Source organism: Scleropages formosus, chromosome 24, assembly GCF_900964775.1.
Source record: "Scleropages formosus chromosome 24, fSclFor1.1, whole genome shotgun sequence".
Lineage (NCBI taxonomy): Eukaryota > Metazoa > Chordata > Actinopteri > Osteoglossiformes > Osteoglossidae > Scleropages > Scleropages formosus.
The window spans coordinates 17,238,333-17,265,608 of NC_041829.1; the positions used below are offsets into that span (position 1 = coordinate 17,238,333).

General features: G+C 42.8%; 1 protein-coding gene across 4 annotated transcripts in view; it reads right to left on the reverse strand.

The window, feature by feature from the left end:
- arid5b (AT-rich interaction domain 5B) overlaps positions 1 to 11,610 on the reverse strand; it is a 67,336-nt gene extending 55,726 nt beyond the window's left edge. For 2 of the 4 annotated variants that reach the window (XM_018761152.2, XM_018761151.2), the window contains exons 1-3: positions 11,534 to 11,610; positions 10,869 to 11,123; positions 2,954 to 3,188 (exon numbers count right to left, since the gene is read on the reverse strand). In XM_018761152.2, coding sequence (XP_018616668.2) covers positions 2,954 to 3,188; positions 10,869 to 11,123; positions 11,534 to 11,554 — 511 coding nt within the window. In that variant the 5' untranslated portion in view covers positions 11,555 to 11,610. Of the gene's footprint in view, positions 1 to 2,953; positions 3,189 to 9,885; positions 9,906 to 10,283; positions 10,363 to 10,868; positions 11,124 to 11,533 lie in introns of those variants that run through there. The other 2 variants (XM_018761153.2, XM_018761154.2) reach the window with 2 other exon arrangements.
- Positions 11,611 to 27,276: the final 15,666 nt, after the last annotated feature.

Here is a 27,276-nt window from a genome sequence, read left to right on the forward strand (position 1 = left end):
GTTGAGTTTTATCAAAACAAATGCGGTCTACTTTTGTATATCAAGTTTACAAAGGAACACTAGTATCATTCACTCCAGCTAGTGGTACTGATTAACTTGGCAAACAAAGGAGAGAAACACTCAAATGTAAATGCTCGTGTTGTTATGGAGACCGAAACTGAACTTAGCCAAAGAATTCGGTATAACAAGTTACACAAGTCAAAGCGCATTTTACTTCAAACATTACATAAGTGTAATAAAATTGCAACCAGTGTCACTAAAGTCAAATGTTTAAAACTCTTTAAAAGAGTTACTTAATATGTTTGAAACACTATAACAGTGCTTCTTTGGAGGGAATTCGAAGAGCTACAGTAATGGCTGTATGCCCTCTGAAAATACTTGCTCAATTGGCATATCTTTAAATAATAGCCTAGACATGTGTAATATTGCTATCCTGCCTGCCTCCCCGTGGTGACCTGACTCAACTGTGGCAGAGTCTTTATAGTGGGGCTGTCTCTGCTGAGAAAAGATTTAAATTATAACGCAATTTCAGTGCTTCTCTGTTAAAAAAGGTTGCGGTGGCCCAGGGCCAGAGAGGCCATCCCTGGACTTGTTACTATACAGAGGTACAGGGTCAGATACTCAACGAAGACCAGCAGGTGGCGTAGCGGTTAGTTTTCATAGCACATCATAGCTCGTCCCATTCGCTGAAGGGACGAAGGTTTGAATCCCACCTCGTGCTGCAGTACCCTTGATTGAGGTAATCATCCTGAATTGCCCCAGTAAAAACTGTATAAATGGGTAAATATAACTAAGTAGCCTACTGCTGCAAACACCTTTGGAGAAAAATATTAATGTAATAAATAACAATGAGACTGTTCGGATTTCCAGTTCATAAGACCTGAAAATGGAGGCTAATGTAAAACAGCATCTCTGGATTTGCCTTAACCTTTAACGTGACAAAGGTCCTGGGTTCGATGGTTTCCCACAGCAATTTCCCCGCATTATTATGCGCTACTATAACTTAACTTAGGTGCTACTGTTACTTATAACTTACACAAACTTTCTTTGACCTACGAACAACGGAGCCCTCCGAACACTACGATGCTCCGTGAGTCTGAAGAAACCATTTCTGGTGACCATCAGAGGCGCCGCCGTGACCCTGCTCCTCTCCGGCTGCGGTCCATGTGTGTGTGTGCGCATACCCGCCGCCTCCCGATACATTAGCAAAACACACCCCTCCCTTTCAGGTGAACAATCACTCCTCATTTCACTGCCTCAGTTACACCAAATTCCAATTACATCAGCAATAAGAAGTCTCATGTTTCATTCGGGAAACCAATTTTCCCATCGGTTTTAAACAGCTACTTTAACAACAACAAAAAAAAAAGTTTGTCAAGACATCTGGAAAAAAAGCTGCCATTCTTTTAATTTCCTATTATATTTTCTATAATTAATTTTGTGGTTTTACATCTTAAATTATATGGCAAATTAGTCTGCGGAACTTGAACGTATTATTATTTCATCAATCTCTTAATAATAAATAGAATTTTGTACAAATACCAGTGAGCCAATGTCAGAACAAAGTTACCGCGTCTATTTTATCTAGCGGTGCAATTAATGATTCATTTCTGTCGGCAATGCTGATTTTTTAAAGTATGCTTTCTGCTACTGAAAGCAAACCGCCCGACTGAACGATCCTTTTCTTTCCACTAAGCAACAAAGAAGAGCAAATTTAAGTTTAAAAACGGCCGCTGGTGCTCTGCCAGAACATGTAGCTCGTAGAGCAAATTCGCAGTCGTTTTGAGTAACTGCATTCTGACTGCATCTCCCGAACACAAATAGGCGAACATATAGTCATTTAAGAGCAACTTATTAACATTACAAAACCTATACACAATGGCCACAAATAATAAGGTACAAGTGTGACAGTAAATAATTCCATTAACACACTTCTCTGGCCACTATTGATTCACAGATGCAGCTGTTGGCTTCGGTGACAAAGAGTCCTTTATTGATTCTTCCATCTAATCTCAGTATAAGAATCTAATACAACAGCCGATTCAAGGGCAATTTAACATTTGGCTGCAGTGGCTAAAACAAAGCGCGCGCAGACACACACACACACACACACACACTCTGGCAACTTCATGAGTAAAGTTAATAAAAACAACCCCACGTATTACAGAACTATCAGGTCAGGAGAAGGTTGTCTGCAGCTCTACGATAAATAAGCCACGAAATTAAATATTTTGCATGTAATGGAATGCTCCATTTCCCCCATATTGCATTCATGTTCCCTCAAAAACTACATAAAACATCATATTCATTTTCCCCGGGTTTCAGTGTGTATCTGTTGCACGGCAATGCAGCGGTACATGACACATTTAAGACCTCGTAAATGTACAGCGCAGCTTTTAAACCAAACTGCGAAGGTCTTTGCAAAGAGCTGAGGCACGTCGGCAGCGCAGACATACGTTCTGCTCGGTTCTGAACTGCACGTCAAGCACTGTAAGAAGAACATAACCATAAACACGAGTTTCCCCTTTTTTACATGGACAAGTTATGCAAGGATCTTCACTCTTGCGGTGTGCCAGTTCTACTTCCTCCTTAAATGTATGCGCAGTGCTCCATTAACATAATGAAAGTAAAAGTGAACATATGAAAATAAGCAAATGAGTGATGCCTTTGTGCATTATGAAAGGTTTTGGTTCTTTGTTCATCATCATCATCATCATCATCGTCACCAAATCATTTCTCTCAAGCCCTTTCTCAATGCAGAAAGTCCATGCACGACATGGAATCACTCACACGAGTTGCATGAGAAATTTTTTTCTTCGTCTTTTTTCCCCTTTTTCTTATCGCAATCAAACCAAAAAAGGTCATGCAGAAATCAGCAGACATCCTGAAACATACTCGCACACTCCAGGAGCAAACACAGAGGATGACAGATATGAATCCAAAACGAGTTTACCGAGTTCGGCCTTCTCCTTTAACACATCCTTGAAGTTGAGGCCGCTGTTGAGCGTTGACTCGCGGTACTTGTGTAGTGCCTCCCTCTGGCCATTCTTGCCCAGCTCCCGTAGCACCGCCGGCTTCAGCGGCACGGCCTTGAGGCCACGTGTCCATGTGGAGGAGTCTGACACCATCCATTTGATCAGGTTCTCCAACTTGACGATGACTTTCTCGGAGACGGCGACGATTTCGTCCTGCGGGGGGACACAACGTGCTATCAGGCCAACGGCAGATGCGTGACTCTGTGAATTCTCCCGGTGAGCGGATGAGGGTACCGTGGGGTGGCGGAACTGCTACGGATTTTACCAGCAACGTCAAAGTGATCTGGATTCCAAACTCTGAAAGGTTTCCCGATTCATGGTGCGTAATTGCGACCGCGTGGAGACGAGATCACGCCACACCACAGCACCCATCCGCCACTCTTCACAACAATGCGTAATGAATCTCATCCATTCCGGCCGGCTAAAATTCAGGAGAAATAATGAACACGGAATAAAGTCCCACTCTTTGATTTTGGTTATGCGACTGCTGGCTCGGACTACAGCACAAAACACAACCGCGGTTGGAATCTGAGTGACAACACTAAACTATATTTCCAAATCCATTTTCTAGACTAATCAAAAAGCTCAGCTTTGTTATTTGGCATAGTGCGGCCAAACTTTGTTGAGTTAGTCGGGAAATCTGGAAAACAGATGTGTTGGTATTTTGAGAGGAATCATTGCAGTTTTCAACTGCCTCCCATGTTCCTCGTTTAGTAACACTGAAATTCTAGCGGATGCTGTCACTTCCTTATTACCATGTTTGGTTACAGTAACCCAGCACAAACTAATATAAACAAAACGTCTGATGGTCTGAAAAGCTCTTGTACTTCTTGTATATAAGACTTCACTGCAAATTTTCATAGGTAGGTTTCTGTGAACTGCTGGCAGAAACTAAAACTGCCTGAGTTTCATAGCACGTCATATAAATCTTTCATTTTTCTGACAGCTCCAGGGTAAAAGGAGTCCTATAAATTTGCAGTTAACTGTAAATGTACATTCTTTCCTGCTTTGCTTTCAAGTACCGCATTTTTGTAGTTTGGTAATGATCAGCATGTTATTACACTGCCTATTTGGTTTAGCACTGAAAGAGAGCTCTAAATGTACTAATTTATTGCCCCATTGGAATAGAATACAGCTCAAACTTCAAAGATATAACATATGTCATTTCTGTCTGCAACGAAGACGCTGGTATGATATCTAAACTCTACCTCTACAATTAAAGAATCAATAAGTGACAGGCCTCTATTTACAAACACACAGATGTATCATATAAAAAAGACCCTGGAGTCAGTCTTGAAGGGCTGTACTGGCATCAAAGAAAGCTATCTCTAAATATAAGCACTCTAAACAGCTGGAAAATATATGATTGTGCATTATGAAAACAAGTGCACTATTGATTTTGAAGTATAACAACTTTTGTGAGGACAATGGCAGTGAAGTCGAACATCCACGACTCCCAGAAAAGCCATTACCCCAAAGCTCAGCAGCTTATTATTATCATCATTAATTTACATTTACATTCATCTTCATTCATTCAGCAGACGCTTTTCACCAAAGTTACGTAAATCTCATAGAAAATACGTGTTCATTACATTAGCAGAAAGAGACACATAGTTGCAGACGCGCGATTCTTAAGTGCAGTTTGTTTCTTTCCACCATATCATATGAACCAATGTTCATCACACAAGTATTTTTGTAGCTGACTTCTCCAAAGTGACTTACAGAGTTAAGCCACATACCTATTTATACAGCAGTTTCTTCGGGAGAAACTCACGGTAAGGCCCTTGATCAAGGGTACTATGGTAGGAGTGGAGATTCAAACCCGAGTCCTTCAAGAACAAGGAGGAAGTGCTAACAAATACTCTGCCTGCTACTGTGTTTATCTACAGGTCATTGTGGTACAGTGGACAGCTGGTAATGTTGTGGTTAGCGGTGTACCCTGTGGACTTAAAATGCAGGTTCGAATCCTACCTCCTGTTGTACTTCCCTTGAGCAAGGTACATACCTTAAAAAATCCTCTAGTAAAATTGCTCAGCTCTATAAATGGGCAAATAATTGTAAGTTGCTTTGGAGAAAAGTGTCAACTAAATGAATAAACAGTCCCCACAGAAACATTGGCTTTTATGGTCCTATACCAGTAAGTAGGTGGAACATTGTTAATCCTGATGATTATATGCTCAGATCTACTGTTTATGCGTTGGACTGAAACATCTCACAAACTATGTTTCTACTGGACAATTCAGCTGGTGAAATTACTGCTGTTTGAGCGGCTATGGAACACACACCGGAAGGTACCATGCAGCAAAGCCATGGCATCGAGCAAAGAAAGCAGCTCCTTCTTAACAGTGTCACGCTGTGAATGCTTCACTCCACCGCTTCTGAGGGTCGGGGCAAGAATTCCCTAGGTCGCGGCACATTTGTACACCTGCTTGCATGTCGATTGAGCTATTGACCTGGCAACATGAAAAATGTGCCCAGAGGATCCAGAGGAAGTCGTTTGCCAAACTTAAAGTTGTACAAGTAATTTTCCTTCCAATAATAGTCCCACATCATAGAGCGAGTTAATGACTGGGCCACATTAGGCACGAAAAATGAATGAGAAGAAAATTAATCTATACAGGGGAACTGGAGGAACATAATCACCCTTATAAATCTAAAACACATTTGCATTGTCATTTTCTATGGGTACACACACTCTACAGATACGTATATACCACATACATATTTACATATGTTCTTATGTGTGTCTATGTACAGTACATATATACAATATATATATATATATATGCACACAACACATTTATTGAGCAATACTTTCGCTACTGCAAATCTAATTTAATTTAACAGGAAAAAACACATCGTGGTTTAAATATTAAGTCAGCTCGACGTATTCTTTTTGTTATCTATTTATTTGTTCTGATATTAAGGGCATTTGACAAGTACAAAAAGGTATGAAATTGTTTCAATGTGAGTAACAGACAAAAATCTGTAAATAATTTATATCCATTCCAACAATACCGACAGCTGCTCAGGGCAATTTTCACACTCATTTGTTTATTTGGGGAGCAGTTAAATCCCCCCTCCCTAGAATTCTCGCATAGCTGGAGTCATGCAGTTCATGTGTGACACTTATAGAGAAAGATAAAGATATATATATTTCACTCGAGTGCTAATTTCCATAACTGCACCACTGAATAGCCACGTTTCAATGTGGGTTATGATGCTGCTTTAAAGAATGTTGTGTCTTTGAAAGAAAAAAGGAAAAGATGATCTAATTTAAACTATAAATATATCCCAGGCATTCAAACACAAACATGGACATTTGCCAGGCACCAGAGATGTTTCTGGATGTCTGCCATGCTTTTCCTCTTCAAGAGTCACAAGTCCCAAGTCATACTGCTTTGTAATTCGGAACAATTGCAGAGAGCAACAACCAACCTGATATAAGGACCCACTTGTTGTTTTTAACCCACCCGGTTTTTTTTTTGGAATACAAAAAAAAGAAGAACAGAAAAAAAAAACCCATGTGCCTCCATCCATATCCTTCAGTGGCTTTTGTTAATGTATAATACTTACATGTAGCTACACTAACTAATACAAATAAAGGAACTGCACTGAGCTTGAGGGCATCTGATATGGGATCTATTTATAATACAGCAACCTGTTTTAGTTCGACACAATATTCAAACCAAATCCTGAAGTCCCAGAGCTTTGCTGAAGCCTGTTTGCCAAAAGAAAAGTGGTTTAACAAATGGGCCGAGTTAACAGCGAAAAGGGTGAAGTAAGTCGGTTCAAGATGAGCTGTTTGCCTCACTTTACAGAGGTTTTTAAAAGGAAAATGTGTTCAAACACTCATCTTGTGGCCAAATGTGCTACAACAAAAGCCACTGGTCTTTAGAAAAACCACATGCCAAACATAAAATACACACTGGAGCAGTATATGTTTAGCAGTGTAGTCTGCAAAAGACAGAAATACACAGACAGTTCTGTTTGTGAATCACCCCCCTCCTCCCTTCCCCATATATTTTTTCCCTTATTTTAAGCTGTTCAGTGAACACCTTGTATTCCCAGAATTCTCACTTTCTTTTAATGCTGCACTTTTGAATACCTTCTACTAAATACTGTCAAATACACACACACACACACACACATTTTCAGAACCGCTTGTCCCATACGGGGTCACGGGGAACCGGAGCCTACCCGGCAACACAGGGCGTAAGGCCAGAGGGGGAAGGGGACACACCCAGGACGGGACGCCAGTCCGCCGCAAGGCACCCCAAGCGGGACTTGAACCCCAGACCCACCGGAGAGCAGAACTGCGGTCCAACCCACTGCGCCACCGCACCCCCCTCCACTGTCAAATACTTTTTTTTTAAAAATAATCACAGGTTGTGAATTTCAGGACACTACCTGAACTTCAGTCAGTTGCACTTTTGAATAAATATCATCCTGAGAGCTAATGCTACGTATATAATATATATATACACACACTTAAATAAAGGTATATACATCTCATATTCAGCTGACACTTTTCTCCAATGCAACTTACAATTACGTACCCATTTGGACAGCTGGGTAATTTTACTGGAGTAATTTAGGATAAGTAACTTGCTCAAGGGTATTGCAGCCAGAGGTAGGGATCAACCTGCAAATTTTGGATCTAAGGGCAGCAGTTCTAACCACCGCACTACCAGCTGCCCCTTATATGTATTTATATATAATATATATATATACTTTTTCCTAGGATTTCTTGAAGCCCCACCCTGAAACATGTGACTATTTAAAAGCACAGAATGTCCTCTTTAAGGTGCTCTAGGAGTCAGCATTGTTGCATGTGCAGTTAAAAATATGTGTCCTCTAGTGCGGACAAAAACGAATAGCTCGGTCTCAGGGGAGTGTTCTTATTTGAATAGTAACGTGAAAACTTGGTTCGTACTGCTGGAATAAAACAGAATGCCACTGGAGATCAGCATAAAGAAATAAAAGGGAAGGAGTGCCGCTTTCCTGTGTCAGTGAGTAAATAGCTAAATGCCTGAGATTGTTTTGGCAGCCATGAACCCATGAGAATTACACACCGTACAGCCAGTTCAACAAAGTAAAAACAGCACATGTCGAAAGCGGAGTGTAATGTTGCCCTCTCTAGGTTCAAGCACTAAGTGTTAAATTCTGTAGGCCGGCTGCCAGGCCGAGATGAGCGCGAGCGGGCTGCTGTTTCTACACCACTGCTATTCTGCAAATGAATGACCACCTCCAGCCAGAGGGGAAATTACATCACCTGGTTGTACAGACAAAGAGGATCTTAACGCATACTTACTTTCATTTATCACAGCCATCATGGCTGTTTATTGGAAACACGCTCGAGATAAAGGGGGCGGGGGGTGAACGCTCAAAGAAAGAGTGGTGTGCAGCTTCCACACTCTATGAAGGCCATGATAATGCGAACAGTAAATAATACTTGCAACATAACAAGGAGGACGCATTCCAAAGAATTATTATGTAAGCTGTTTATGAACTTGAAGGATTATTACTGCATGTGAGGGGAATGTGGATTATTCAGGAGAAATGCAAATGTAATTTAACTGTACAATTTGCTGAGTGCATCTTCACTTGAGTGGCAGTGCCATGCTGAGTTTCACATTACCACTGGCGGCAGGTTGACACTCACTCTCATTGTTATTCAGATTTACCATATGTCCCTCATTTTCAATGGGCAGGTTTAAGCTCTGATGAGCACTGCACACATCCACACGCATTAAGTCGGTATCAATATTACTGGGCGCCACTAAAGGTGAGAACGTATGGAAAATGATCTTTGCCAATAATTCCACCATTTATGTTCTATAGAAAATGCAACAGAACATAATAAGAGCAAAGAAAAAAAAAACTGATCTGAATTTCATTGAAAAAGTCATCCATAAAAAAAAAAATCAGTTGACAGCCTTCATCCCTTATTATGCTAGATAAATATAGAGAATAAAGACATTTGTTGTCCTAGGGCACATTATTGTATCTCTATTCCAGCTCCATGATTACACACACATTAATTTTCAGTAAGCAATTATTCGCATTGCTGGTGTGCGGAAGACGGGAGGGGCTTGGAGATAACAAGTTAGAGATAGAATGAAAGGGAATGAAAGGGAGAGAGAGAGAGAGAGAGAGAGAGAGAGAGAGAAATGAAAGAAGGACAGAGTGTGAAAGAGAATAGAGAAAATAAACGGGGCGGGGGGTGAGGGATCAACTGAGTAAATATGTAGTGAATATGAGTAAATAAGGGGTTAAGTTAGATATTTCTGGCTCGTTACACGGTGTAAACAGGGGTAAAAGAGAGAGAGAGAGAGAGAGAGAGAGAGAGAGAGAGAGAAAGAGAGAGCGATAACACGCAGTCCGTGTACTCAATATTCACAGTCGATCCGCAGCAAAACCTTGACATTTCACCGAAAGCCGCACACAAAACCTGTTGCTTATTATGAAGAGGAAATTTGATACTCTGCACCACTGGGGTTGGGGGGGGGGCTTAGTAGTCTACAATAAAAAAGTTCAACACGGGAGAGATTGTTTTCCTTACAATTATGTTATAACAGAGTACAAGATATGACAGGTTTACCCCCCCCCCCCTCCCCGTACCGCACTCATACGGCACGTAACGTCACACTGGCATCTGATCTGTGCGCAAACATCCCGGCCGGCGGTCCAGCATGAAAATAACCCATCAAGTGTGGGGTTATAGAAGAAAAGGCGGAACAGAAATAAACTTATCGAGACGGACATACGACACGTCGTCACGAGACAAAACTCTCACGAGCCGCCAGAAAAACCTCTCTCCTCCGGCACGGATCGAATTCAGACGAACCTGCACGGTGCGGGCAGAGAGCGCGAATGAAATAAAACCGCGCGAGCGAGTGCGCCGGCGAGACATAATAACCTTCATAAATGTCACTCGTTCCCTTTAAGGCCTTATCGTCTCTCCTCGTTATTAATCAATCGCCGCGCGCGGAGAAAATGTCCGCTCGCGGCACGCGCATTGTCTCGCGCTCCGCGGATTGCTTAATTTCCGCGATATCGAGCACAACGCGCCGCGTTCCGTGCGTTAAACGACGAGTCGGAGTGTGTTTTTGTCCTCTCCGTTAGTAGTAGTAGCGCGTCTGCGCTCGGCTGCTCGCCTCCGTGAAAACACACCCCGGTGTTACAATTCATCACAATAATAATAATAATAATAATAATAATAATAATTCATTATTGCACTACTACCTGTCACTTATCACCTATTCAACACGACAGCCCCGCCGCCACTCTTCTTTTCATCTCTCTTTACCTCCATTTCGTAATTTCCGCCCTATTTTCGCTAAGCGCACATATGAAATATGAAGAAGAAAAAATACAGCAAGTAGTTTATAATGACGACAATGCGGCTGTTTCCGCGAACATTTCCCATTAAACACATGACCGGCACCCCCGGCAGCGACGATTATTCAATATTGTGCCGCTCCACCAGCGCTATTATTATTAAAATGAAACGAAAGTACGTTTTTTACACTCAAATTAAGGCGCTCCTCGTAACATTTCCACCGGCAGCTCCACACACAGTGAGCGAGCGAGCGAGCAGGGGCGACACATGCTAGCGTGCCATGATAAGTAAATACGAAGATGAATATGCAGTCCCGTGCGCAGTAACACTGGCTGGACTTGTCACGAGTGCCAATAAAACACAGAGCGAATACATAACATAAGATCACGTTTCACTGACACATCGCTGGAAACGCGCAGAGCGCCGCGCGACCACAGCCGCTACAACGTTACACAGAGAAAAGAAACAATGTTAATGTTCGTAATCACCTCTCCGTGATTGACAGTTCTTCCCTGGGGAGTGTCTTCTGGGAGGAAATAAAGTTTGGAGCTGGATAAAAGTTGCTTGGTCGTCCTTTCTTCCCACAACAGCTGGAGCTCCGCGATGCAAATGGGATCCTCCGGCTTGCATCGTACAAAGAAAAAGTCTCCCAGGGACAAGATCCTCGGCTTGCCTTCAAGGTGAAACCTGAAAGCCTTGTAGAAAACGTACGGTCCGTGCAACCCGCAAGGTGAGCCGACCCACTGCGGGAAGAGCACAAAAGTAATAATCAATAACTCAAAAGCACACTTCCCATTCAATAACTTGAATAAAAAAATAAATAAATAAGAAAACACACACACACACACACACACACACACATCAGCCACGCGTACACGGAATGACATGATTAAATAATAAATAAATCAACCCCATGAAAGTGTGTGATCACAAACGCAGAGGTGCAACACCAAAGATTAAGACAAAATGAGATATGGATATATGAAATATTTAAGCGTATAAAGTTTTCTATGAAAAGTTTAGGAGATTGATTGGAACAATTGAGGGATGGTAAAGGAAGAGGCATGCCAGGCAGAGTTTGGGGTGAGGAGGAGAGGGTTGCGGGAGCGGGGGGATGAGGAGCGGCAGCGCAGGACGGGGTGATGGTCGGTACCTGGGGTGAGTTGGGCTCCATCTCGACGCTCTGAATTGATTCAACTCAACATTCTCTCCAAACTTGTTGGCTTCAATGGACTGCTCGCGGTCCTGGAAGGGCGACTCATCCCTCCTCGCAACCCCCCGCGGACCGCCAATATGAAACCGCCGCAGCGTCAAAGCGACGCCAAAATCCGCACCGTCACTGCAACCCAATATTTTCTCCGGGCGTGAGATTTTACCTCGCACCATTTTTGTGCGGCTTTAAACGCAAAACGCTCATATTTATTTCGAAACTTCGATCGGACGGGCGTTTCACGGTCGTGCCTACCCCGTTATGAACCTCTTTGAAAATTCAAGCGAGTTGTTAATCCCCCGCGTTTGGGTGTCAGCATAAAAACACAAACTTTTAAACACCATCACGCGTATTTGCTTATTTAATCAGCCAAATTTCTACGCGAATTCCTTTAATGTGCGCGTCATGCGAGATACACATCTGCCAGGACCTGCGCCGAGGCAGTCTCTATGTGTAATATAAAGAACATTTCCTGCAGACCTGCAAACATTCAGGGGCGCTCTTCTTCCTATTTCTCGAATGCATGCTCTGTATTTCATTACTGTCTGACTTTTCAACAGTATTTTATCTCTTAAACGTTTCCTCCAAGAATGCACTAATGGGGCCTGAAAAAAGAAATGTTTTGATTTTTTTTTTTTTTTTTGGTGCACTGCTTCACTGATGAAGAACAGTTTAATAAAGCCTTCTAGGTAAATACTGGTGACAGGCTTTATTATATAAATAGATTCAGCAGTTGAGCGTTGGAGAGGCGCCGCAGTAAATATATAAACGGCTATCATGAGGTGTGGAAACAATAGACAGTGAGGAAAATGCGTAATGTGATATTGCATCACATACGATCCCTGGGCACATATATAGATCCGTGTATGTACAAACATTTTAATTGTGTTTTGATACTGATTAAATTCTGTTTTTTGAAGATTACTTTTTTGTGTAATCGGTTCTCGAACACGCATCAGTTGATCAGTTTCATTTCATTCATTATTTATGTCTGTTTATTCTTGGCAGCAGCTGGGCAATTTTTAGGCAACTTGCAGATAAAAGTTTATTAAAATACCCGGAATAGTAAAGCAATGTTGCTTGGGTGTATGTATGACGTGTGTGTGTGTGTGTGTGTGTGTTTTTCTACATACCGGCGCTTGAGCATTTTGCAGGTAGGCAAGAAAACATATTAAAACATATTGGCACAATAGACTATAGAAAAGGGAAGCGCGCAACAAAAGCCGTGGAAATAAATGAAAGGACTGTGCGTTGAATTAAGGGACTCCATTGTGTTTCATAACGGTGTAACTTTAGCCCAAGTCCTGAGCTGTTCCTTTTTCCAACTCTAACGGAAAAAAAAGGTCACCTGCAACCTGGACTGGTGGAAACGCGAAAGTTGGAGCGGCTTTATACATGACAAGTGCGGCATTTAGTGTCCGAGTGATTTTAATATCTTTTTACGCATCGTCGTTCCCCTCATATAATATTGCGATCACGAGGGCTCCGCTAAACGCGCTTCGCAGAAAAATTGATGATATATATTCTGGAAGGGGGGGAAATATTGCACAATCGTGTTTTCTGTGCTCGCCGTAAAATCGATGACAGCGCCGTCTGATCGGAGAAAAAGGCGAGCTGCCTTCAAAAGAGAAGAATGTCATTAAACTATATATAGATGGAGGGGGATTTTGGGTGGGGTGGGGTGGGGAGGGGACGGGAGGGGGCGGGGGCCCGACAAGACGGAGCGTGCTCGCCGGAGAATGTGACTAATATGTTGCAATTGAGTTGACGGGGCGTTAACAAGGAAATGAAAGCGCGAGGACAAAAGAAATAAAAGTGGAGCCGTATCCGCGACCGAAATGCGAATCCGCAGCAATCCGCTCTAAACAAAAGAGGAAGAAAAAAAAAAAAAAAAAAAAACACAAAAACACAACAGAAGAACAGCAGACCGCTGCACTGATCGGCGCTCGTGCATCGGCATAGGTGCGGCGCGAGCACATTTTAATTAGAACGTTTTAATTACACGGAGACCGGAAACCAGATAACGTGGTCGTTTGCGCTGCGCATTAAGTATATTTATTTATTTGCTTGTTTGTTCGCGCATCGATTTGCTCCTCTCCCCGCCGGTCTCGCGCTTAGTAGTCCTCCCGCTCGCGCGCGAGTGCGCGCGCGCGCCCCTGGTTCCCGCAGCGCGGGTCGCGCGGAAGTACTTTGACGTTTTACAGTTCTAGGTTGATGTTTTTTTATTATTATTTGCATAATGTCACGCAGTGGGGTTGGGAGGATGTTGGTTTTTTCGAGAGCGGCAGTTGAATGGTACCTCAGTGTTTCTGGTCTCATAGCGCGAGGCAGCAGGTCGAGAACAGGAATTTAAAAAAAAAAAAACAATAAAAATGTTCCCTGCTCCACATTCAATTGAATTCCGTTTTGCATGACAATAATGAGCGTTTGTTTCCTTCAGTTTCGTGCAATCAAAATGAAACACGTTTTTTTTTTCCCCCAAATCAAATGCAACCGCCTCAGTCTCGCACTTATTGCACAGGGCGAAATTATTTTACACTATTCATTTATTTCAGTTCAGATTTTTTACCACCACGCCATTAAGTGTTTTCTTCGTGTAGCTGTCTGGTAGTAAATACATCCTGCTTAATCATAGTTTCTTTTTTTTTTTTTTGAAAGCCATGTTGTGTTTGATGCAGCGAGAGGAGTTTATTCAAAGGGCCATCAATCACTGTGCAGAGATGTAAAACATCACACAGTGACACACTGACACCACGGGATGAAAAGACTGACCCTGCTAATATCCATCCATCCACGCATCCATCCATCACTCCACCCAGTCATCTATCTATCTATCTATCTATCTATCTATCTATCTATCTATCTATCTATCTATCTAATAGTATATGCAAGTGAATACTGTACCTGCAACTATTGTTCTATATATGTGTAAAAGAGAAAGGGCTATATCTATATATACATACACATATTGTCCTTATATGTATATACATATGTATATGTACAGTATACTGTATAAATAAATATAATACGTAATGTTATATTATATATCTAAAAACATATAAATACATAATGCATGTGAAATGTGCGCATATGTAAAGCACACACTTTATGTATCACGTGTCCAATGAGAGTATAGCACATATTTACATATCAGTAGCATTAATCAGTGGCATTTTTCCTGCCACTGCTTTTTTTCATATGCTTATAACCAGCAGCATATTCCAATCAAAGGGTGTTTCAGTGCAGCTATTCAATCAGCACGCAAATATTGCCTTTAGTCCTGTTTGCTTAAAACGTCAGAGTAATAATAAATGATGATAATGGCACTGAGAATAATTTGGTTTACAGATTGTGTGTTTCAGCATCTGCTGTGCAGCATGGATTTCTTGTTGTTGGTGACAATGTGAGTATAGCAGATTGATAGCCTAATCTTTCGCCCGTCCTCAGCTGCTGGAAGCATTTGCAGTTTGAAAGCTTAGGAAAAAATTGAATTCTCTCTGCGCGTGTGTGTGTGTGAGAGAGAGAGAGAGACTGCCTGTGCTTGCGTGTGGCATGTGTATGTGTGTGTGTGTGTGTGTGTGTGTGAAACCCATGAGTGCGTAAACAGCTCTGTGCAATGGCTGAATAGTTAAATATTTTTCTTTTGCTGTGATTTCACAATTAACAGCAAATTGATTCCTCATATTAATGCCTCCTATCCAAATAATGCTGCTCATTAAAGTGTCATCTTTATAATTAGCATGAAAGAGATTTGACTATGAATGATACATTTTGTAATGATTATTCTCGCAGCCAGTTCTGATTTCCATTCCGCACAGAACAGACATTTTATTTATACATGTTTTGAATCTTTAAGAACCTGTTCTGAATTCTGAGCGATGCTGCTTTAATCATGCCGTCCTGCTCCTGGGCCTACTGACCATCTTCACTCCACCGTAAGTAATTCGCAGAGCAGGAGCACAAATACAGTGTCAGCATTCTTCTCTCTTTGCTGATAATATATAAATTAATGACAAGTCATTAGGGAGCTCTACAGTGCTGCCCGTGGAGCACATTGAGTATGACATGTTTTTGCACTTGGATAGTCAAAAATTAACAGAAGTAATGCTAAATGCGTTCTTAGAAAGTGCGGTCCGATACCAAGAAATAAAACATTTCAGTCCACAGCGATTCCCAGGTGGATGGCAAGGACATAAGCGTCAGTTAATGTTTAGTGCTGAGTTGGAATATTGTACAAATGTATTTTCTGTGTGCCCTGTCATCCAAATCAATGCATTATTCCTATTAATCCTTATTAGAAGGATTTTGCTGCAGATTTATTGAGCAAGAGACTGAGATTTTCTCTTCTGTGATTAAAATACATATTTGTCATTACATGCAGCTGTGATGCAGCCCAGAAAATGGCATCAGTTATTAGTTATTCCTAACTCTGGTTTCCTCAGTGTGTTTTTCTGATCTGCTGAGAGTGGATTGCCTTTCACTGCAGCACATATTAAAATATGGTAATGGGGTGTCATATAAAATGAAGCATTTGAGGGGAATTAGAGTATGAAGTTACTTTCAAACAAACAGGATCCTTATTGCACATGCCCGTTTTATTGTCTTTTGCATTTCGTCTTCTTTTTTTTTTTTTTACTTACGAGTGGGGCAAGAAAAATGGATTTTAAGATTTTGTTTTTTACTTTCCAAGGCTCCAGCCATGAATGTCTCGGTCCAACCGCAAGAACGGGGCCCATTATTATGACACCCCCACGTGGCTTTTTCCGAAAGAGTTGGGCGATGCCGTTAAACACATTTAAAGTTATATGCATGCAGTTGGGCATAAACGAACATTTGGCAGAAAGGTATTCAAAATCAATTTAAAAATAAAAGCTGATTTTCAGCATAGGATTACACTCGGTGTGCATGTTGATACGGGACTGGGGATAAGAGCGGCTGTCTCCCTCCCGCAAGATAGATGAGTGGTTTGTTCCACTGCAGACTGTTCACTGAACATGAGCGCACACGTGTTGGTCATACATGCACGGCACACTGTACATTTGAGAGATTATCTAACGTGACATTTTTAGTGAATTACAGGCGGCAGTGATTCACTCATCTTTTTTCGTTTAATGTTTCTGGGCAAGATCCAGAAAATACACCGGTTGGTCATGTGCTCCTGTGTACACGGCCTACATATTTTACCACGGGTAAACATTTTTAAACATAGGTTGGGGGTAAAATAAATATAATTTATTCGTGTTCGCCGAGAGCTGCCGTACAGAACTAATGCCAGAATACGAAATACAAAAGACCCAGTTAAGAGAAATATTCATTTTACGCTTTAATATGTGTTTATGTAAAAATATGACTAAATAAGCTTTTGCAGAGCTGTTATCCCAGGGAAATTTTATGTTGCGTATGAATATTGCAGCTCGTCTGGGTTTCGGGTCGCAAACACAGGGCCTTTCTCAAGACAGTAAACTTTCTCGCTGACAGTGACCCTTCATAGCTGCAAACATGCATTTAGTCACCATATTTTATTCAGTTCTTTCAAAAGGCTTCCTGTGGGAATGCCATGAGGCCGACAGAATCAGTATCGCTCTTGAGAAACTCTCGGCTCTTCTCAAAAGGGGTCCATAAATAGCCGACCGCAACAGACTCGGGAAGCATTCAACTCGGCTCTACAGGCTTCCACGGCTCATGAGGGTCTGCGACAAAGGACCCCCCCAAGCCCCCTTCGTGCGCGCCTTTTCAAACGATGCTCCCTGCAAAGTTCATCAGCGTTGATTAAGGAGTGCTTTCGGGATGGTCTCAGAATCAGCACCGGTCAAACGGACCCCCCCTCCCACCCCCAACCCCGGTGGATCACAGCCCAGATGCTCTCAGCCACTATAAACATATAATTACATCACAAACACTGGTTATGAGGTAGGAGATGTCTTTTTTTTTTTAAGAAATACTGAAGAAGGGGATTAAGAAGGCTTGTAGAAAAGCTAATCGAAAGGCTTTACTTAATGAGAAGCTCAACAGACCAAATTAAGTCCTTCTCAAAGGGAAGAGTCCCCCCCTCCACGATCTTAATCTGATAATATTGCTGGATTAGAAACAGAGTATAAACACTGTAAAAAAAAAAAAAAAAAAAGTCCATGCAGACATGCCGCTGTGGCGAGCGATCCAAGTTCCGTCTGAAACTCCAGCCTGGATGAAACAAACTCTCGCTCTCGTCTGGCTGTTCCTGCCAAACGGTCCGTTTTCCCTGTCAGTACTCATTCGGTCCACATTACAGCGTATTCTCTCTTATACTCACACGAGCCCCAGGCCAGTACGCTCGCAAATTACCGCAAACTATAGGAGGCAGTTTACTGTAATAATATGGTGTTTGCATCCCTTGCAAGCTCCTTTTGGAAATTGGACATTGTGAATGCCTGCCTTGTTTATTGTTCAGAACAATACGTAACGCGCCGCTCCGCAAGCGATTCTTCAAACAAATATCGAGACAATGACTTTTCTATACGTTTTTTTTTTGCGTAGGCCGCCCGCGTCGAAGGGGGACGGCGACGACTCCGAAAAATGTCGGCCGGCTCATTTTGCTTGATTGTGCGCGCCGATGGGCGCATATGTTATTTTATTTAAAGACGAGCAGCCAGCTGGAAACGTTTCTCGACAGAGCGGCGCGGAGAGTCACTCTACATCTAAACCAAAGGCGGGCAAAAAAAATAATGGCTGTGTATTAACAGCAGGCCTATTAGGCGAAAAAGCCATCGCAATGCGTCCGCCGCTATAGCGATTCATTATTTAAAATCCCGCTTTCAGAAAATTCAATTCAGGCCCGCTTTAAGCATCGTTATTAAAAATACATCCTTCGGGTTGTTACACAATCTATGTTCGAGCTGTCAGCCGGGCACACGCAGCAACAGCTTGTGAATTATTTAAACATCAACATTATTACGCAAAGTAAGGGGTTAAGCGCCACGTCGAGCTGGAGAAAACGGGCCGAAAAGAGAGTCGCCAACCGTCGGCGTCAGAACTCGTTACTCAAGGTGGTTTAAATTTCGGGTTCAATTATATTACACACCCCTATCATATTTCCAGCTATTCCATTTCAAGTCCTTCCCATCTGAGATATTGCCATTGCTGTGCCGCATCGAGAGCAAATATTTCTTGTGACAGAGGAGGCTCTGTAACTTTAATAAAAGCACACACAAACATCCCGCTTATTCCAATAATAAAATGTTTTATTGCAGCATTAATACACTGCTGTGTCCACCCTTAACTAAAATAAAAAGTAAGCGCCCATAGCAACAGGGTGACGTTTTAAACTAATGGAGAAAATTAAAGAAATGGGTGACTCATCTCCCCAAACATCTAAATGATCCTCATTGAACCAGCTGTACTGGCTGCCAGATAAACGCATAATCTCAGATTATTAAAAATTCATTTCCAGTCATTTTTTTCTTTTTTCGTGATGCACAAAAAGAAAATCATATTTGACTTTAATAGCTTGTGTGCTGCTGACACGGTTGACGCTTCACATTTCAGCTTAATTTTCTTGCACATTTCGCTTCACTGTGATGTTCTTCTTTATTATATTTATTAGCAGTGATGAGCGATGAGAGAATACGCAGCTCGTCTATTTAGTGTTATGAACGTACATTGAAATCACAGATGACAAAGATAATAATAGTCAGGTACTTTCTACTCTGAAATATTTAGGAGGTATTATGATTCGCCGGTAACTTTTCTAATTGAAATTATTCAGTGAAATGTTTCCATTGGTGTTTTTTGACCTGGTTCCTGGTACAATATTACAGGTGGCGTAGAGGTTAGGGCTGCTACCATGCAGTCCAAGGGGCGTGTACCCCATCTCCTGCTGTAGTACCCTTGAGCAAGGTACTAACTGAATCGATACAGTAAATCAGTGTATCGGTGCAGAGGCACTCGTAGGCGGCTCGGCGTGCACACCTGACATTGCGTGGTGCTTCGAAGAGCTGTGTCAGTTAAATGAAGAACTAATAATACTTGAACAGTGCCATAGTCGGTGTGCTGTTCATTTACATTTACATATTTAGCAGACGCTTTTATCCAAAGCGACTTCCAACGAACTCTATGTAATTTTTTCAGCCCACACACCTTTTTCACCGTGGTGATTTACACTGCTAGATACACTACTTATACTGGGTCACTCATACATACATCAGTGGAACACACTCTCCCACTCTTTCTCACACACTATGGGTGAACCTGAACAGCATGTCTTTGGAGTGTGGGAGGAAACCAGAGCACTCGGAGGAAACCCACGCAGACTCGGGGAGAACATGCAAACTAATCGAAACAAATTCCTGCACCGCGTCACTTTTTTAGCTTTTGGGCCACTTGGAGAACTGATCTCAGTTCTTTGGGAACGTGCACACATAGTCCAAATGTCACATTTCTCGTACCCCGCATAGGGCCTGGCTTCCCCTCGAGACGGAGCAATTTCCTAATTCCTCACTCTGGATCACATGCAGCTGTCCGCAGCGCCCTCGGATTATCCCCCCTACTCGGCGTTGGGTCACGCCGTGCCGTGCGGGACAGCTAGCTGCCCGTGACTGGAGGAGCGCCACGTCTCTCATAGCTGGCGACCGGCAACCTGCCTCTCCTCCCGCCCCCGCCCCCGTCCCCGCCTCCCGCGAGGCCCGGCCCCTACCGCACGGGTCCGCGGCGTAGCGATTCCATAATCGAGTCTTGCGTAACACAGCTCGCATTCAAACGTCTCAGCCGCTGGATTCTATTTCCAAGTTCCCCTCTACATCTTACATGCAACGGCACAAAATCCAAATGCCCGTGATCTCGTTTCAGGGAGCTGATGATGATGATCATCATCACCCTCATCACCATCATCCTTATCATCCTCATCCCTTCCATCTCGTCTCATCTCTTCCCTCTCCCAAAGCCAACCAGATAATGTACCTTTAAGATGCACCGAGGAGGGCCACTGTCTGCTCCAGGAATCTATTAATACCACACGTCTTTACCATTGGTCAGACGTCGTGAAAGATTATCTTATTACGACACAATGAATGACACCTCACAACCCGGCCGGGAGTGAAGGGTGACCTTGGGCACCCCGACCTGAAAAGACAGGCATTATTGAACGCGGCGACTCGCGAGAACAAAGGCGCGTAAGTACGGCACATTAACAAAAGGAAAGCAGGAGCCGCGGAAGGACGACTACACGTGTGAAGTGCAGAACATTCCCGCGTATATTGTGTCACGTGGCGCACAAAGCCGGAATTGTTGCTCTATCTGCAGCAAAGCGCTGCTCTGTCAATAAAGAGTGAACTTTGACACTCCTTTCAGTTCGAAAGCACAACACGAGTAAATGCACCGGCGTATCTCGGCTGATAAGATTAGCTTTAAAACATTTATGCCGAGCAAAATGATTTCAACAAATGGGTAAAGGAAGGCGCGTTGTAAAGTTGATTTACTGCGGCTTCTGCGGGAATTAATGATTTATGCCGCGAACCCCCGACGTCTTTGCGAATTTCATTATGAAAGCAGCATTAAGGGTGCCTACAAGGGGTGGAAATTATTATGAACAATCACGGGTGATAATGGGTTCAACTGTGGGCTCTGTGTGTTTTCTGTATTTTTTTTTTGTTGTTGTTGTCTTTTTAAATGAAGTGGTTCATCGTAATGTGTCCGGTTTCTTAGCACAAGTCATATTAATATCGGCCTGGCTTCGGTGACAGCCGCTGAAATTCCACGGGCCCGTTGTAAACACAGCAGAGTGATCTTTGTTATTTGCGTCTGTTTGAGTTAAAAAAAAAAAGAAAAAAGAAAAGAACTAAAGAAAAAAAATGTGTCCTGTTTAAGTGATACCCGGCATAAAACGTGAAAGGTCTGCAACAAAGAGGCCGTTTCTGCTCCTTTTAGCTCCTTAGCCGGCCCTTCTTTTACTAAAGATACTCTGTTATTCAACAATGCAAACATTATTTTTGTGTTCTATAACATGACTTTAACCACAGTGAATCGAACGGGGCATTCCAGTGTTTTGCAACGAAAACAAGGTTTTAAATTACATGGTAATTTAGGAATGTGCGGAAAGCCAAGAGACTGTTTTACCAGTCAGGAGTTTTGGATAACCCCTATAACTTTTCCCACTCACAAGAAAAAAAAAATAAAAAATAAATAAATAAATAAAATAAAGATCTAACATCTGGACTAGGTCAGACCAAGTGTTTATATCCTTAAATAATTTCAAACATAAATTAAAATATTCTTTGGATGACATACATTTTTTTTCCCCTCCCTTTTTTTTATAGCTGAAAGCTGAGCTTATCTTCCATCCAAACTGCGATAACATTGTTTAATATTTAATGTGCAGTCATGTGCAGCTTGTATATTGATTCACCATAGTACGCACATGACTAATGAAAGCCAGGTGCCTCCAGCATCTGATTCATTTTGCATGTTTGAAGCCTCTCAGGCTTTGTTCCGTACCCTGGCCTCCGTCTGAATTTCTCCGTCTGTAATAAAAGAAAAGAAAATCACAAATGGCCACTGAGGCGCCCAGGAACATATTTGTTTGAAAGGGCCATATGTTTACAGTTAGTTCTGCGCCGGTATGTTTCACTGATATGCACTTCGGCGGCCTTAATTATGAGGCGATCTTAAAGAATGTTACAAGTCCTCTGTGGCTGAAGCGGTGCTGGAAAAAATAAAAATTAAAAAAAAAAAAATAAGAAAAACAGGAACGCGAACAAGGCCTCGCAGCAAAGGCTAATAATAAATCACCGCTACACGTGTTCAGACCGCGACGTGTACTGCTCTCAAATTCTCTTCCTGCTATATATATACACCACTCGACAATTGTGTTCAAAATCGCCAGTGTCGCAGGGTAGTAAAAGCCTCATTGTAGGCGGCAGGTATTTTCGGTGTGAATACTGTCAAATTCCAACGTTCGGCGCTCTACGACTTGCCCCAGGTTTCCTCTGAGGTTTACAGTATTTCGGAAAATACAATTAACCTGCAAAGATGTGCAATGGAAATGACCAGGGGCCACTCTTGATTTCGGCTGAAAATCACACCAAGGGGCCAACCTCCCCCCCTCCCCCCCACCCGGTTTCAAAAGCCGCACATTAAATCAATTAACTAAACAGTTACTCAGCGCGACACAAATTGACCTCACGGCTACTTTTCCACGTAATCAGAGCTTAAGGCAGTGTTTACAGGTACAGCAGCCTGAAATACTGTATCTTCTGAACAGTCGCACATTCCTATTCCTAGTTAATCTCCAAAGATTGGAGATTCCAGATGTTTCCAAAAACTATGTTGAAACTCCCAGTTTTTGACAAAATTTACTTTTAGATGCAGTTTATTGGATTATTTCAAGCACTGGGGGTCCTGGGATGCTTTTAATATTTAGTTTTTAATTACATTTACATTACTTTTTTTTGCATGACTGAAATGATAAGGTACCCCGAATTATTATGAAACAGAATATACAGTATTCCAGTTTTACATTTAGTTCTTTTTTATTGTTTTTTTCTTCTCACTTTGAAAGGATGGTGTAAGAGCAACACACAGCTTGTAGTCGTTACTGAAAAGGTAGGTGGCGTGGTGGTACAGTGAGTAGCGTTGCTATCTCACAGGGTGTGGGTGGTGTAGGAGGATGTGGGTTTGATCCCTGCTCAGTCTGTGTGACATTTGCATGTTCTCCTTATACCTGTGTGGGTTTCCTCTGGGTGCTCTGGTTTCCTCCCACACTCCAAAGACATGCTGTTGAGCTTCACCCGTAGTGTGTGAGCGACAGAGAGTGTGTTCCACTGATTTATGGATGAGTGACCCAGTGTAAGTAGTGCATCTAGCAGTGTAAGTCACCGTGGTGAATAAGGTATGTGGGCTCATAACACTAGACAGAGTTCATTGGAAGTTGCTTTGGAAAAAAGTGCCTGCTAAATAAATGTAAAAAAATATGATGTGCCTGACAGAAGGGCTATTGGCAAGCTTGCTTAAAATGAGTTACTTATTAAAATCAGAAATTTTATTTAAAGGTACTACGAGCCAGTAGAGAAATGTACAAAGACTTTATTGCGATTCCAGCCAGTGAAAGTGCTACTTAATAGCCTCCCAGGCTAAATTGTATCATTTCATTGGTGCCTTTACAACCCTACTGTAAATTGAGGGGCGGGCGGCTGAGATGACGCAGCTCTTCCAGCAGAGGGCGCTCCGTGTCCCTCCGGGGCCCCACGTGATAATCCAGGTCAGCCTGCGCTGCGCGGAATAAAACTATCATTTTTTTTTCTGTTTTTTTTCTTTTTTTTGGATGGGGGGGGGGGGGGGGTACCGCTCAATATAAATCATGGGTAAATATGGCTGGCAAATTTTTCAGAAGCTCCTCAAATTAGTCCTTCAGCGTACAGTACGTCCCTGTTGTAAAATATCTCCGAATGGATTAGGTATAAAAATATAACAAAAAGGAAGGCAAGAAGTAATGAGGGAAAGGAAGGGATGGGGAGAAATGAGAGAGTTGAGAGCTCCAGTGCATGTGTGACGGGAAAAGCGAAGAGTCAAAGAAAGGGGACGGACGGGGCCTATTCCATCCCACGATGGAAGTGTAGAGATAAGTGTGTGCAGCGCTTGTGCGTTTCCTCCTCTTTATTTGCTCGGGGTTCCACACATCTACCGTACTGGGAAAATCGGGCAAAGACTGCACAAAGGAGGCCAACAGTTCCCAGGATTTTTTTTTCTTTTTTTTTTTTTTTTTTTTTTTCTCGTTGTTGCTGTTGTTGTCCGCGCCAGATTACGTTCGCCGCGCTTGCAGGGCTGTTCAAAGTCTGAGCCGCGGCAAATCGTCCAGCTTTAATAATACATCGCTTTATATGGCAACTCAGCTGTTTAGCCTCGCCGCTCGCGCTGCGTTGCCATAGCGCTGGAGTATTTTAAGACAGTTAACGACATGAGAAATGCTCACTGTAAACATTATGAAAACATCTTCATTCACTACGCGATGTGCTTACCGACTAGTTAAAAGTCCTGCTTCGCTTCACAACTCCACACACATGAACTGAGAAACATACAAAACATTTATAGTGACACTGCATGTATTTTTATATTGATTTATGCAGAGATTTTGTCCCAGGCCAAAACGCAACGGATGTTGATAAATCACATTCACGAGCAATCCGGCTAGTTTGTTTGGTTCAGCTATATTTGTTTGTTTATTCATTTTTTTTTATCTGTTTGCTTATTTGCTTTTCATAACCTAAAACTGCGTCTCGAGAAAGTCGGCCTAGTGGGAAAAGAGCGGTCGCGATCACGATGCAGCGGTGCTGCGGCGCCCGGACGCACGATGCTCTCGTATAAGACGGGGCTGTAAAACGAGGCCATGTGTCTCCAGTTTCGCTTCCACTACGTTACCCTGATGATGTCGCTTACAGAGAGCCGGGGCGGAAAAGAGCGCCTTGTCATCGCAGGTTATACCTGATCACCGATGACACCAGCAGCACAACCAAAAAATGCAGGTGGCTATTCTTAAACGTGAGACGCCGGAAATATTCCTAACGGCATTGCTTTTCACCACCTAACACCAGTGTCACCGATGTCACCGGGAAGCACGGCCAATTAGTTAGGCTTAAAAAGCGAACGAGAGCGAGCGTGCCGCCCGTTGAAATCCTCCCCATGAGGCCTCCGCATAGATAAATTCTGCAATTACGAAAATGACCAGTTGTGTAATCGTGTAGTCAACATCATTTTAAAGATATAGATCAATTAATTCCACACTGTAACAGTGTCTCGCATACAAACGAACCAGAGTAGGTTCAGTACTTCAGTGCAGAAAAAAAGGAGAGAGAACAAAATTATTCAATTAAATACAACCATGTAAACATTGTCATGATGATATTACATGTATAATAGTGTAAAAATGTTGAATACATGCCACCGCTCTATATACAATGTGTTTTGTATCTGACTCCAATTTTTCACTGATAATGTGTAACACGTGTGGTTCGCGGTTCAGACGTCACCCCTGAATGCGGAAGCTCAAAGTTGGGGGGGAGGGTGTTTATCTGGCCTCTAAGATCTGACAAGGAGGCTATAAGCAAATGCGTTTTATTTGTCTTTGTGCACTGATTTATTTCTCGTACGAAGGTCTGCAAACCAAAGGCTGCGTGTGAGGGAGAAGATGCTCCTCAAGAGTTTGCGTTCAAACAAAAGCTCCGGTCGCACAAGCCGCTTCTTTCCAAAATGTCGGAATTCTTGGAAAACCTTTGATTTGCAATCCACTCATGGAACGTGAACCGTACCGGGTGGTATACAGAGAATTCCACGAGATGAGTTCATTTCGGAGTTCGCCGTACGGGGCCTCAGCTGATGAGATCCTGGGAACGTTCACGAGCTCGGATCTTATTTGGGAACTTTTCTTGCAGGAGAACAGCGGTCGGCAGCGGCAGGACCGCGTCACAGCATCTTCGCATTTAGTGTGAATGTTAATGAAAAGCCAGAGGTCAAAAGGTCTTTTGCTCGTCCATCCAATTTCAATAAACACTTATCCTGTGCAGGATTGTGGTGAGTTGGAGCCTATCCCAGGGGGTGGGTACACCCTGGATGAGACGCCATCCCATCCCAGGGTAGCTACTCACACGCTACAGGTCATTTCAAATCACCAATCCACCTGAACCGCACCTCTTTGGGCTGTGGGAGGAAACCAGAGCGCCCAGAAGAAACCCATGCGGACAAAGGGAGAATGTACACACTCCACACAAACCAAGGATCAAATCCACATTCTTGCGCACTTCCCACACACTCAGAGGAAGCAGCACTACCCGCTGCACCACCGTGCCGCCGTGCTCACACTTAACGAACGCAAACTATTATACCCAACACAGTGTGTTGGTTTGTGGCCTTCGGTTACAAACAAGGCCTTTATTTTCTTTAACTGGGCATTTTGTTTCTGCTCTGCTTAAGGTGTACGTGGCACTCTTAGTGCTTTAGGCGTCTTGTTGCGAGGAGGTCACATTTTATATATATATTTTATAGCTAGAAAAAACAGTTGCAGTTCCGTCGACATGGATAAAGCACGATTCCTGTTAAGCTTCCAGGACGGCATGGTGGCACAGCAAGTAGCGCTGCTGTCTCAGTGCTCCTGGGTGGTGCGAGAGGATGTGGGTTTGATCCCCACTCAGTCTGTGTGGGGTTTGCATAGTCTCCCTGTGTCTGTGTGGGTTTCCTCAGGGTGCTCTGGTTTCCTCCCACAGTCCAAAGAAATGCTGTGCAGGTTCCCCCATAGTGTGTGAATGACAGGGAGAGAGTGTGTGTGTTCCACTGATGTATGGATGAGTGATGCAGTGTATCTAGCAGTGTAAGTGGCTGTGGTAAATAAGGTGTGTGAGCTGATAACACTACACAGAGTTCATTGGATGTTGCTTTGCAGGAAAGTGTCTGATAGATAAATAAATGTAAGTTATGGAAAACAACATTGGTGTGACACTGGGCAATGCAAAAGCAAGAGGATGTGGCACATTCTGCACTTGCCCAGGATCAGATTGCGCAGTACACATCTAATGAAATTAAAAAGACCTGACTGTGCAGCTGCTCTGCTCTTTGTTGAGCTGAAAACACATTTGGAGATGTTCAGCCCAATTATAATTAGCTCCAGCAACTTCAGGTACGTTCTCCAACCTGCGAGCGCACCCTGACTCAGCTGAGTCTAAATCTCAAGT